Below are 12,492 nucleotides of genomic sequence, written 5' to 3' on the forward strand. Positions count from 1 at the left end.
CCTTGCGATAAATGCAAGAGTGGCAACTGTAAAAAAAATCGAATACTTCATCATTTCTCAATAGTGATGGAGTAATACGACATGCACTAAACTACGGGATATACTACAATAGATCAATTTACTGGTCGCAGTACTGTTAGGTCCCGAACAGAGGAAAAAAAAAAAGGAGTGGACCCAGATGGCTTCCTTGCGGAACTTCATAGAATGGACACCAAAGTAGCTGGATGTATTGTCGAGGACACCCTCACATACCGTATCCTGTCTGGTAATGTCCGTATATAAACAGTTGACTTGATAGCCTTTGGATATGTAATCCGTGACCATGAAAATGAATTCACACAGGTTCGTGACGACTGACTTTTATTTCAAGAACCCATGCTGTGTTGTTGAAACACGCTCGTTAATTCTCTCATAGAGATGGAAGTAGACAAGTCGCTCGAAGAGTTTTGGCTTCACGGACTGAATCGATACATCCCGGTAGTTCTCAGCATAAGCACGAGAGCCCTTCTTCTGGATTGGAGTTATCTGAGATTTTCCATAGAGGAGCAAAATAACCAAACGAAAGCGATGAATTGAAAAGAATAGACAGGGGTTCGACGAGCTTGAATTCCTTCTAAAACTTATTTGTTAATCTGTCTGGTCCTGCTGACTTCGCTGATTCTAGATCCGACAAACCTTGTCTCACTTCTTCACGAGAGTGGCATTCGCCACATATCTGGAGAAGTTCGAAACTGCAATGTCCCTCAATGGTGTGGCAAACTCTGCCCAGCAGGCCCAATTACTCTACTTGGCCCTTGGAGATGAACTTCAAGGGATCATCCGCGCCGCAGGCCTCCGCCCGAGTCTAGCAGATTCAGGCTTCTACAGACGAATGGTAGGTAACATTTCAAGTTACTTCCGCGCGATGACGGACGTCAGTCCTGAGCACGACAAATTTACTGAAATGAAACAGGAACGTGAAGAATCAACGGTAACGTTCCGTGCCCGATTGGTGTCGCAAGTTCGGCTGTGCAAAAGGACCATATTCGTTTGGTCAGGTCCCAACTTTTAAAAGAGATGACAAACAAGGAGCTAGCCAGGAAAGCACGCATGTTTAATTTCGATACAGAGTTCGTGGTTTAGTCCGCTACCCAATGTGAGGCTTTCGCGTACTCGGAGATCAGCGGTGATGTACAAGCAGTGGAAGCTCCAAAGTTCAGGCAAATTGAAAAGCGTCCATACCAAGCAAGCCAGCGACAGTGGAGTGGCTCTATCGAAATGATAATCGTAATGGACAAAGATCCAATTCGCGTAAGAATGAGCTCTCCGATTGTCCCTACAATGGTACACCAGCTACACACATACACGTCAGGATACGAGAAGTGGTTCCGGTTCCAACCGACCGGGCAAGCGGCAGCGATGCTCGCGTTGCGATTGCCCCGCTCACAATGGAAAACAGTGTCCGGCGTTGAACAGAGAATGTCGCCGTTGTGGTCGGCTTGGACATTTTGAGGCAACGTGCCGTCAGAAGAGGATTATGGTTCGCATCAAAGCCCCCCAAAGCAGAGCATGAATATCAGCCAGCAGTACATCAACGCGCTTTCCTTAGAGGATGTACTCGTCAGTTGCAAATTGGAATCATCTTGTTCGATTAAATTTCTCATTGATTCAGAAGCGGACGTTAACATTATTGGAGGGAAAGATTGGAAGCAGTTGCAGAATGATTTAAAAATCGGCCTGGTAACTATTAGTAAAGTAGACCTTCCAAAAACCACAAACCTCAAAGCTTGTGCCGCGAAACAACCCTTATACGTGGAGCGTGTTGTTGGAACAAACGATCCATCGTTAGAAGCGGTCTCTCCTCGGAAGGGTAACGTCAAGTGACATGCATCTTCTCAAAGTGGGTCCATTTGTTAACAATTGCGATAATATAGAGGAAATGGGTATTTTCCCCATGATGCTAGGAGTGAAAGTAAGGTTCATTATAGACCGTTTCGTCCCTTCACAAAGGAACACCTACTATAACGGAAGGAAAGATTTTGTTTTGCTGTGGTTAGCTGCTCGCACCCTGAGTAGATAGAACGAAGATTGATGAAGATTCTGAAGATTTCCTGTAAAAAGATTATGTACGATGCAAGTAGATGTGAGAAATGAAATAAGATTTTTCGTAGATTGATTCGCTAGTGTGAGATTTTACGAGCATCTAGAAATGAGATTTAGATGTAACGCCCCCCTCGGGTATCATAGAGAAGGAAACCTCAGCACCGGGATGGATAAGCGGGATGTCAGCAGTTGCGAAAGGCAAAGACAACTTCAGATTAGTTGTGAATATGCGAGGTCCAAACAAGGCCATAAAACGAGAATATTTCAGGTTGCCGCTTCTCCACGAAATGGAAGCTAAATAAGGCAACATTTTTCACCAAGCTAGACTTAACCTGCGCTTACAATCACCTCGAGTTGGCTGAGATTTTTTGAAATCACGACTGTAACTGTTGATAAAGAGGTTGATTACATATATAAATGTATTTACTATTGTTTACTTTTGCCAAGCATCACCGAAAATAAACAACATCAAGGACTCTAGACTACCTAATTTTTTGAGAGAAGAAGTGAGATGTGGGATACACCCTAAGCATAGAGAAATGCTCACAGCAACACACCTTACCGTAGCTGTCAATTGACGCTGGCAGGGTTAAGAGAAATACAACATCTGGCAACACTGCTAGCTTCGTCGTTGGTTGGCCTCACCGTTATTCGTCCTCTTTTTCCAACTGGCCATCAGACAGGTAAGACGTGGTTAGCGGTCTTCCGTTGTCGCTGGACAATTCATGCGTTTGGTCAACCAGCTGAACTTCACACTGTCAATTGGAAGAAGTCCTGTTTTCATACTTTGCCACCTCCGGAATTCCGATGTTTTTACTTCTACTATTCACGAACTTCCAAAAAGATTTCGGATTTTCTTTAATCCCATTCTGAATCCCAGTTTTATGTATACTTGATACGCTTCTCTGTGGAACACTTTGAACGTTCCCAGTAGCTGTTTGTAGTGTTTGTAGTTCCCAGTAGTTGCGCTTGACATAGACGGCCCACAGCAACTCACGAAGAGCTACTGATTCCGATCAATAGCGTTGCGGCTTCTTCCTCCTTCTGTGGATGCTCACGTGGGCTGCAGCTTGCAGGCAGCCTTTCGTTGTGTACTGGAGAACACCACCACTCACCACGAACGATAACCCAAATCATTGAACTATTCCACAAATGGTTTGGATGTACCCTGAACACGTCGTTAAGCAAATTACCCATACAAATTTTATTAGGGATTGAATAAACACCGTTCAGTGAGACCGGATGGAATTCAACTTTGAAATCTGTGTTAGGGAAATCGCTTCTCGTAGGCAATCGGTGATAATTTTAACTATGATAACAACAGTTGCACATTTGTGCAATTTTCAATAGTGACATTTTGAAAAATGATAGTCCTAATTTTAATAGATTCGTAGAAATTCCTATCGATTGGCGTATTAAGAATTAAAATCCATGATCACTGGATCAAAATCAGACCAGTTTCATGCCACGACCGACTTTGGTTTTTGAAATAGCACCCCCAATGTTGCCTTCAAGAACATGGTATGTCAGATTTAAACATACCTAGATATAGCTGGAATTAGGCGTAACAGCTTTTGTAACTTCTCTCGATGATTTTTAGGAATTAAAGGCACGCCCACGTAAACTAACATTACCAAGTCTTACAATACCTGATGGTGATGTTGATTTGCGTGGGCGAGCCTTGACTTTCAAGACATCATCGAAAGAAGTCATTGCTTACAAAGGCTATTACGCCCTAATTCCAGCTCTATCTTGATATGGGAACTGACATTCGATTGATGAACTTGACAAATGTCCAAAAAATACTCATTTACAAATTTATGGTGGTCCTGAAAAGGACCGTTTTGTCGTGATGGTTGAGTAATGCTGATCTATTATGATGCTAAACACCGATGAGGCTGGTGAGCTGTATGTTATTTGAAATGAGGGTGACGCGCTTGGCATAGATGGCCCACAGCGACTCACGATGAGCTACTGATTCCGATCAATAGCGGTGCGGCATCTTCCTCCTTCCATGGATGCTCAAGTGAGCTGTAGCTCGCTGCTTGCAAGCTGCCTTTCGTTGTGTACTGGAGAACACCACCACTCACCACACGGTGATTGAATAAACACCGTTTGGTGACGCCGGATGCAATTCAACTATGAAATCTGTGTTAGGGAAATTAGGGCTTTTCGCAGGGGTGATAATTTCAATTATCATATCAATAGTTGCGCATTCATGAAATTTTCAATAGTGACATTTTGAAAAATGATAAAGTCTTAAATTTAATAGACGCGTAGGAATATTTTTGATCAATTGGTAATAAAATTATTGAATTTGGTCCAGGAGCAGCTGAGTTATTAACGTTAAATATCTTTCATAATTTTGTAAATTTTTCCATTTTCGGTTTTCACAAAGTGTACCCCCATATAGAAGTCACAGACATAGTACTACGTCAAAAATCAAAAATTATCTTAGCAATTCTTCAAAGTGACTACACTGGATCACCAACAGTGTTAAACATTTTTCAAGGTCCAAAATTTATTTTTTTTAAAGAGAAGACAAAGTTTATTTTTGTTTCTGATTTGTCATCGAAATTCACGGGTTATTCCCAGTTTTTCCCGATTCACTGAAAACGTCCCGACATCTAGCTGATATTGGTAGTTCTAGTAGGAGAAGCCGCTAGTGGAAAGTCCCGTTTTTCTCCAGAACACCGGCAGCCCACCGACAAGATCTTTTCTTCAGGGTCCGACGTCCGCGGGTACGTGTATGAAAAATTCCTGCGTTTCCATTGACGGTAGTGTCCGTTTGCATCCTGCGATCGGTCTTCGGCAAGGAAGATTTTCGCTACCGTAAGGTGGGTCTAGCAAATTCAACAAAGCATCAAAAGCATTCCTGGCCGAACAAGAAGAATCAGTCGTAGGCGACATCTTCAACCTGTCTGAAGATACTTCTTGAGTAGATTTTCATTGACATTCCCCAAGGAGATGAACTTTAAAAGTTCTCGGAAACTGCCCTAATGACTCCTTGACTTCTTCATTCCAATTCCAATCTCTATATAAAGTTGGCGTACGTTCCAGTACTGGACCGTTTCGAGTGCGAGTTAACAGAGGATATCCTCCACATTCCGTTATATTACATTTGTTCGTAAGACTAACTGATATCGTACTTAAATATGTCGTAAATCTAAAGGTCAGAACAAAATCCCAATTACCGATTTTCGTGGTATAGTTTATGGCGCCAAATATCAACTCCGGTGCCCGGTAGTATCGTGAGCAGATGTACGACACATTCGGTTCTCCATGCAGCAGCTGCTTGGCGCTGCCAAAGTCGCAGAGCTTCAGCACGGCCGTTTCCGGATCCAGCAGCAGGTTCTGGGGTTTGATGTCACGATGACAAATACCGAGCGAGTGGATGTAAGCGAGACTTCTGAACAGCTGGTACATATAGAGCTGCAAATGCGAAAAGAGATGATGACGTTATAGTATGCCTAGCCCTTAAGAAGCTAACAGTGACCCCCCCTTCAACTTACCCTGATAAAATTGATTGGTATCGTTTGTTTGTTTTTAGCATAATAACGAGCCACTTTGTAAACGGTTTCTGGAATATATTCGAGCACTAGGTTGAGATAAACTTCGTCTTTCTGTAAAGGAAAAAAAAGGCAAACAGAACAGAATGAAACAATTTATTAGCACATTTGAATCACAAATCAACTCCTCTGAATCAACCGAACAATACACGCTAGCAATAAATATGGACAAATGTGACTGCTGCTGAGAAATGGAGATGGAATCAATTCGAATGCATTTTGTGTGTGTGTGTGTGCATTTGGTGCATCATCATCGTGGTCACGAAGCATTTCAATGAGCAATTCCACCCGTATTAAAGTCAAATGTGAAATTCAATCCAGGAACAAAAGGGGGAAAAAAGTAACACGTGGATTATTAGTAGTGTTCGCATCTCTGCAGTTAGTTAGTACCGAGGGGAGGTTGGAACTAAAAACTACACAACATTAGCAACGGCAGCAGGCTTCCTTTCGGAATGGATTTAGGCGCACTATGTACTGTCAGGTCGATTTCAATGGGAAGCAGGGAGGAACCCGACCAGAAAAGGAAAACCGGGTCCGCTGAACGGATCGCTGCTTTTCGCTTTCGGTCGGTTTCCCAAAATCGTGAAAGTAAATCAAGCATTTTCCGTTTGGACAAATCCATCAGGGAAAAGGAAAAAATGAAACGCTTCAACAACAAACGACTGGCTGGCGGTAGATTTCTGTAATAGCGCGCTTGTCCGGTGGACGACTGTTGCTACCTGTGATTGCAATGCACTGCTGAAAATGCCCATCTCGATGGGGAAATCTTCGCGCTGCTGGCGACGGAGAACAGGACGGTTCGTGGATGGTTGTTGTCGGAGAAAATCGTTATTTTGTTTCGTTTTCGATACCAAAAAACGCGACACAGTTAGGAAGATAGAAGTGGTAGTTGTTGATTGGTTTTTTTGGTGTAGAGTTGGTTAAACAGAAGATGGTGCGGAATTCGAACAAAAGAAATAGTTAGAAAAGAGAAAAGAGAGATAAAATCAGAATTAAACAATGGTCAACCTAGATGGATTAGGGGAGCATTCATAGAGGAAGCCGCGCATTTTTCCTGTACCTACGTGTTGCACGCGGCTGTCAGCGGTTCTGAGTTTTCCTCACATACACAGAGAGAGAGAGACAGAGAAAGACGTAGTTTATGAATGCTTCCTTAATCGAAATCAACGGATGTGGTTATGGGAAAGCACATGAAGCTGGGTTTGGCTAAGGAAGCGAAGATAGAAGTATAATTGTGAAAGGCGGAACTAGCTTTGGTGTTAGATGGCTGACGCATAACTGTATTGTTGAGACAATATTGGATGTGTGGTAGGCCACAAATTTGAGAAAAATCTACTAACAAGGTATAATGTATATCTATTTATTATAACAATGGGAGCTATTTAGATGATAACCAAATGGTATATAAAGTACAACTATGGCTAAAAAGTACAAATACGTGCATATTAAAGTTACATTATAAACGGTTTGAATTTATATTATTTTTTTTTTTCAATAATTCAGTTTGACAAACCGATTTATTTTTCACTATTGTACGATGTAAAAAAGATTAATAGATAATAAATCGGAAACTTACATTATATACACACTTGGAAATTATTACCGACTTCGGTAATTTGACCCTCATTTCAAAAGCTATTTACCTAAATTTCAGTTTCAAAACATTTTCAGCCTTGCTTAAATAATTATAGAATCATGAAATCCTAAAACTAACCAATTAAAATTCCTGCATTATAACGTAACAGTTCAGATGTTGAACAATCGGTAATAATGTCTAACTGTATATGGAGCATTTCGACGAATCGGAAAAACTCGACTTTATCCGAATTGCATGAAACTTTACTACTGTGTTATGGACAATCATTCTCATTTCGGCCATTTTGGATGTTGGATTTTATTTCAAAATGGTGTCTTTGTCATTTTTCAATAAATTGTAGCACGGAAACGCCACTTCTGATCAAAATGAAGGCTGAGACAAAGTTGTAGAGAATAATATTATAATTTATTAGATTTGTTTTAAGTAATTTTGAGTGCCAATTAATTTTTTTTATTATCGCCAGAGCGTTAATTGGGTCATTCGTAACTTGTCCGGGGGTGAGATTTGAACTCGTGACTTTGGCGTGAGAGATATGGATGCTAACCACTACGCCGGGGTCGCAAAAAAAATTAAAAACATATCAAACAGGGGAAATGGCTCTAATGTTGGCCTATGGATCTAAGATTGGGCCCATCGCTAAAAATCTGCTAATTATCAATTTTATCTAGATGAACGCTACTAATGGATATTTTTGGTAGCTATTGTAAATTTAGTCGATTGCTGAATTTATGGTCTGGGGCTATGGGGCCTCATAGCCTAGTCAGTAATGGCACGGTATTAACAAACCGGAGGCGGCGGGTTCAATTCCCGGTCCGGTCGAGGGAATCTTTCGGGTTGGAAATTTTCTCGACTTCCCTGGGCATAGAGTATCATTGTGCTTGCCACACAATATACAAATTCGCATTGGTATTGGCATCGAAAGCTCTCAATTAATAACTGTGGAAGTGCATTTAGAACACTAAGCTGAGAGCACGCAGTAAGCTAATATGCGCTAAGCAATAAGCTTGAAATGCGAACAAGAAGAAGAAGGTGAATTTATGTATGGGCCCAAATTAGGGGCATTTAGGCCGACATTACATCCATTTCCTCTATCTCAAAAGTTATATCTTATATTTTTATAATTTTTTTAAACGCGAAAAATTTAAACTTTGGATTTGGACATGCTAAATAATGATTCGACAATGACCAATTCCCATACATTTTTATATGGCGTCCATATATTTATTTCCGAAGGAGAAAAATACAATTCCATTTATTTCTCCTACGTTGTACATTATGTAATTGGTTCTTTCTCAGGCTCATATTGTAGAATCATAATGTGGCTTCCAAACGTACATGATTTAGAATTTCTCTGATTATTAAAATTGGGAGGAGCCATGCTTTTTAAAGTGTCGTAATATTAATTTCCACTAGTGTATTTAAAACAATGGACAGTTGAAAATTTACAAAAATCGTACAACCATAACTTTTGGACAAATTTTTCAACTTTTAGCTAGTACGTTGTTTTATTTAATTTCTGTACAGGAAACAATATTTGAGATATTCCAAATTGTGATCTGTGCCAAAATTACATAAAAAAAGTTTTGTTCTCTCGAACGGTATTGAAGTCGCTCGGATTCCTGATGGCGGTGTGAAACAGCTTCAAGCTGCAAAGTTTATTAACTTTAGATTGATTATCTTAAGCGGGGTTATGAGCAGTTAGTGCGCTTATACTAATACATAACAATTATTCAATTTGGATTCGAAATTGACCTCAATGTTCCTAATTAGGTTATATTAATAATCATAGCAAACTAATAAATTAAGACAATTACCACGTGAAAGGTATTGTCTACCGGGTAATTTTAGGGTTAACAACCCTAGGCGCCGTTTAATACAGCTCATGGATAGAAAACTTTATGACAACAACTTTGCTGAAAAGAATAATTATAATTCCATTAAAATCTTTATATATTTGCAATGTCATACAACAACAGTCAATAACTATGAATTATTAGAAGAAATAACCAAGTGAATACATCAAAATAAAACTTTTCTGATAGTTATTCAAATTTTAGGTGCTAATAAACATCAGTGTTTAGCTCAAACTCGTCCAAGTAATTCAAAGTAAATTGGAATGTCTAATTTCGAAAAAAAAACACAAATTCTTATCATGTTCGCCTGCTACTAGTTTAATTCATAACTTAAAAGTGTGCCAATGTTTAAATAGTTGATCAAAAATCGAAGATTTGGTGGTATTTTATAAATTAATTTTGGACAGTTGTTATTCAGCGAAATATCTTAGACATCTTTAAAAATTAAATTATACACGGTTTTTTGCAAATTTCTATACTTCTGAATACAACCAATGGCTGGCAATTTTTTGTTTTACTTTTGTTAAGCTGTACCCATGAACGAGTTTAATCTTCATACTGATATTTAAGTCTGAAAGATCTGAAGAAAAAAACTCTCAGAATAGTTCTACTTTACTAGATTTACTTTTCCAAATAATTCATATTTATTGACCGTTTTTGTACAACGTTGTAACTATTTAAAGATTTCGATCTAAATTTCCAGAAATATTCTTACTCCAGAAAATCATGACTAACTTTAAAACAATCAAAAATAGGCGTATAATTTCCTCAGCAAAGTTGTTAGTCATAAAATTTCCTATTAATGAGCTGTAAAAAAATGCTTTTAAGTATTATTTGGCTCGTCATTTTTGAGCACCTCACTCCTGATTGAAGCGATTTCGATGGGGAAAGTGGAAATACCAACTCCCTGTTGCTAACATTTCGTGGATAGAGGGCGGGCTTTTCTCCCCATCTATTGGGACGTTCTGTCACACGATGCACAGTGGGCAAAAATTGAAAAAAAAAACCGCTACTAAATTGAATATCTCGGCTGCCAAACGGTTTCAGTCTACATGCTATACATATTCTTATTCTTGGTTTTCCGGATAATCCGGATTGACGGGTAGAGTGGCCACATTATAAAAATTGTCCTAGATGCTTGCGGTTTTTTCTTCTGTGTCGTTCAGAATCATGAGATCAAAGCGTATTTAATGAAATTCTAAATCATGTACGTTTGGAAGCCACATTATGATTCTACAATTATAAAAGTTGTCTCAGAACCTTTTGATTTTTTCTATTTTGTTCAGAATCGTGAGATCAAACCGAATTTAATAAGGATTTTACATGTTGGGGTAAAGTGGCCTTATCCTGGTTCACCGGATAATTTGAATTGACCGATAAAGTGGCCACATTATAAAAATTACTCTACTTCTGGAATGAGATTCTCTATCACTCCCACGAGCGTAGTGTATCTGCATTAGACGCGTAAGTGTATCTGCATTAGACTGATGCAAAATTAGAAATTTTCGCTTCACGGTGCTCAAACGGCTTCAAAACAGGTCCTGATTAGCCTCCCAAAATTGAAACTCATTTGGTAAAAAACTGACTTGGCGCAAATCATTCGCAGTTTATATGGAGATTACTATGGGAAAACCAAACATTTGTACATTGTCTTCTACCCATTTTCCATATTACTTTTTCGAAAAGTTCTATATTTATTCTTACGGGAAATTTTCTAAGCTACAACTTTGCGCAATATCGTTTTTCAGCCAAATGTCAAATTAAATAGTTATTAATTGTTTAACAGATTGATAATATTATGGCATGATCAAGCAGCTGTTCTATTGGCAACACTGTATTCTGCATTGTGACATAGTATCCATGATATTTGTGCTCTATTCTCCTGACCAGTAATACCAATGTTGCCTGCTGAACAGTTGAATGAGCATAATCATAAGACATCAGTGAATTTAATCATTCATAACTTTTGTTTCATGCATTCGATTGAAAAGTGGTTTCGAACAAAGTTGTAGCTGAGAAAATTTGCTACAATCACTGCTATCATTTTTAAGAAGCATAGTGATGTAGTGAATTGTTAGATAGATAAGAACAAAAACATAAGTTTTTCCACAGTAAATCCCATATAAACTTGAAATGGTTTGTGCCAAGTCAGTTTCTTACTAAAGTAGTTCAAATTTTGGGAGGCTAAGCAGGACCCAATTTGGAGCCGTTTGAGCACAGTGGAGCGAAAATTTCAAATTATTCATCAGTCTAATCTGCATACGGGTCCAGAAGAATGATGAGTATGATAAGAAATCAAATCTTGATCAAGTCGTGTAATAGGAACAGTCCATTGATATGTGCAGGCACCTAGCTACAATAGGTTGTAGTCTATCATCATCACCATCACATTTTGCTACCCACTTTTGATGATTAAATGTCATTATTCACCTAAAAAAGTGCGATTGTAGCAAATCAAAAAAATTAACCATCTATAGTAGGCCATAACAATATTTTCTTTTATAATAGGGAGTTCAAAATATGTAAACAATATTAAAGGATTTGGATGTACTAGATTTCGAAGCTTTACAAATATTTGTTCAGGAGCTACCGCCATACGAAAGTTTTTTGTAACTCCTTTAGGAGGATGAGCCTCCAGGTTTTGGGCCACCCTAGTGTTCACTGTATTGTCGTCGATCTGAACTCGTCGGTTAAAGGCCTTGTATTTAGTCTCATGTGTAAGCTATTGACCAGTTCCAGGCCAAATCACAAAAACATAAATTTCAACTCTACCTTCACCGCTTTGCATGGAACTCTGCATAATTATTTGTTATTTGCAACCATTCACATTTGTGCTGAAACTTGGTCATTTTGGATCTCGTGAATTTATTCAAAATGGCGTCTTGGACATTTATCAATAAATTATAACACAAATACGTTTTGTGTTTTGAAAATATCGTTTTGAGTTACATTTATTTATTTTTTATGTTATCAAGTTTTGGGTTTTCGCTCAATACTCCTATGCGACTAGAAAACCATGCGTCTCCATCAGCGATTCCAAACACATAAAGCAATCAACGATACAGACAAAACGGTTGCTACGACTACCATGACAAATTCGCTCTGTAACATAGCTCGATCGGAGTGGTAGAAGGATAACGCTATATTTCTACCCTTGCTTTGTTGCAATATACATGGACATAGCTTGATCTGAATCGAGAAAAGACATAACAAAAAAATTCCCATTAACACACGTGTATCATCTTCGGCTTTACTTCGTGAAGCAGCTTGCCAACAATTTGCTCGTTTCCTTCTACCGCCCCGAGTGAGCTGTGTCGCACGGGCTGCTTGTCATGAAAACAAAGGAAGAAGATTATATCATTATTGTTTTCCACTTCTGACATAGCGCTAT

General features: G+C 38.9%; 1 protein-coding gene across 3 annotated transcripts in view; it reads right to left on the minus strand.

The window, feature by feature from the left end:
• Window positions 1-12,492, minus strand: part of sgg (shaggy) — a 138,346-nt gene that overhangs the window by 44,648 nt on the left and 81,206 nt on the right. For 2 of the 3 annotated variants that reach the window (XM_065223597.1, XM_065223598.1), the window contains 3 exons: window positions 6,371-6,424; window positions 5,595-5,705; window positions 5,277-5,514 (listed from right to left, as the gene is read on the minus strand). In XM_065223597.1, coding sequence (XP_065079669.1) covers window positions 5,277-5,514; window positions 5,595-5,705; window positions 6,371-6,424 — 403 coding nt within the window. The remainder of the gene's footprint in view (window positions 1-5,276; window positions 5,515-5,594; window positions 5,706-6,370; window positions 6,425-12,492) is intronic. The other variant, XM_065223599.1, reaches the window with a different exon arrangement.

Source organism: Ochlerotatus camptorhynchus, unplaced genomic scaffold (assembly GCF_037179485.1).
Source record: "Ochlerotatus camptorhynchus isolate MF236.1 unplaced genomic scaffold, CSIRO-AGI_Acam_v1.1 ptg000193l, whole genome shotgun sequence".
NCBI classification, from domain to species: Eukaryota; Metazoa; Arthropoda; class Insecta; order Diptera; family Culicidae; genus Ochlerotatus; species Ochlerotatus camptorhynchus.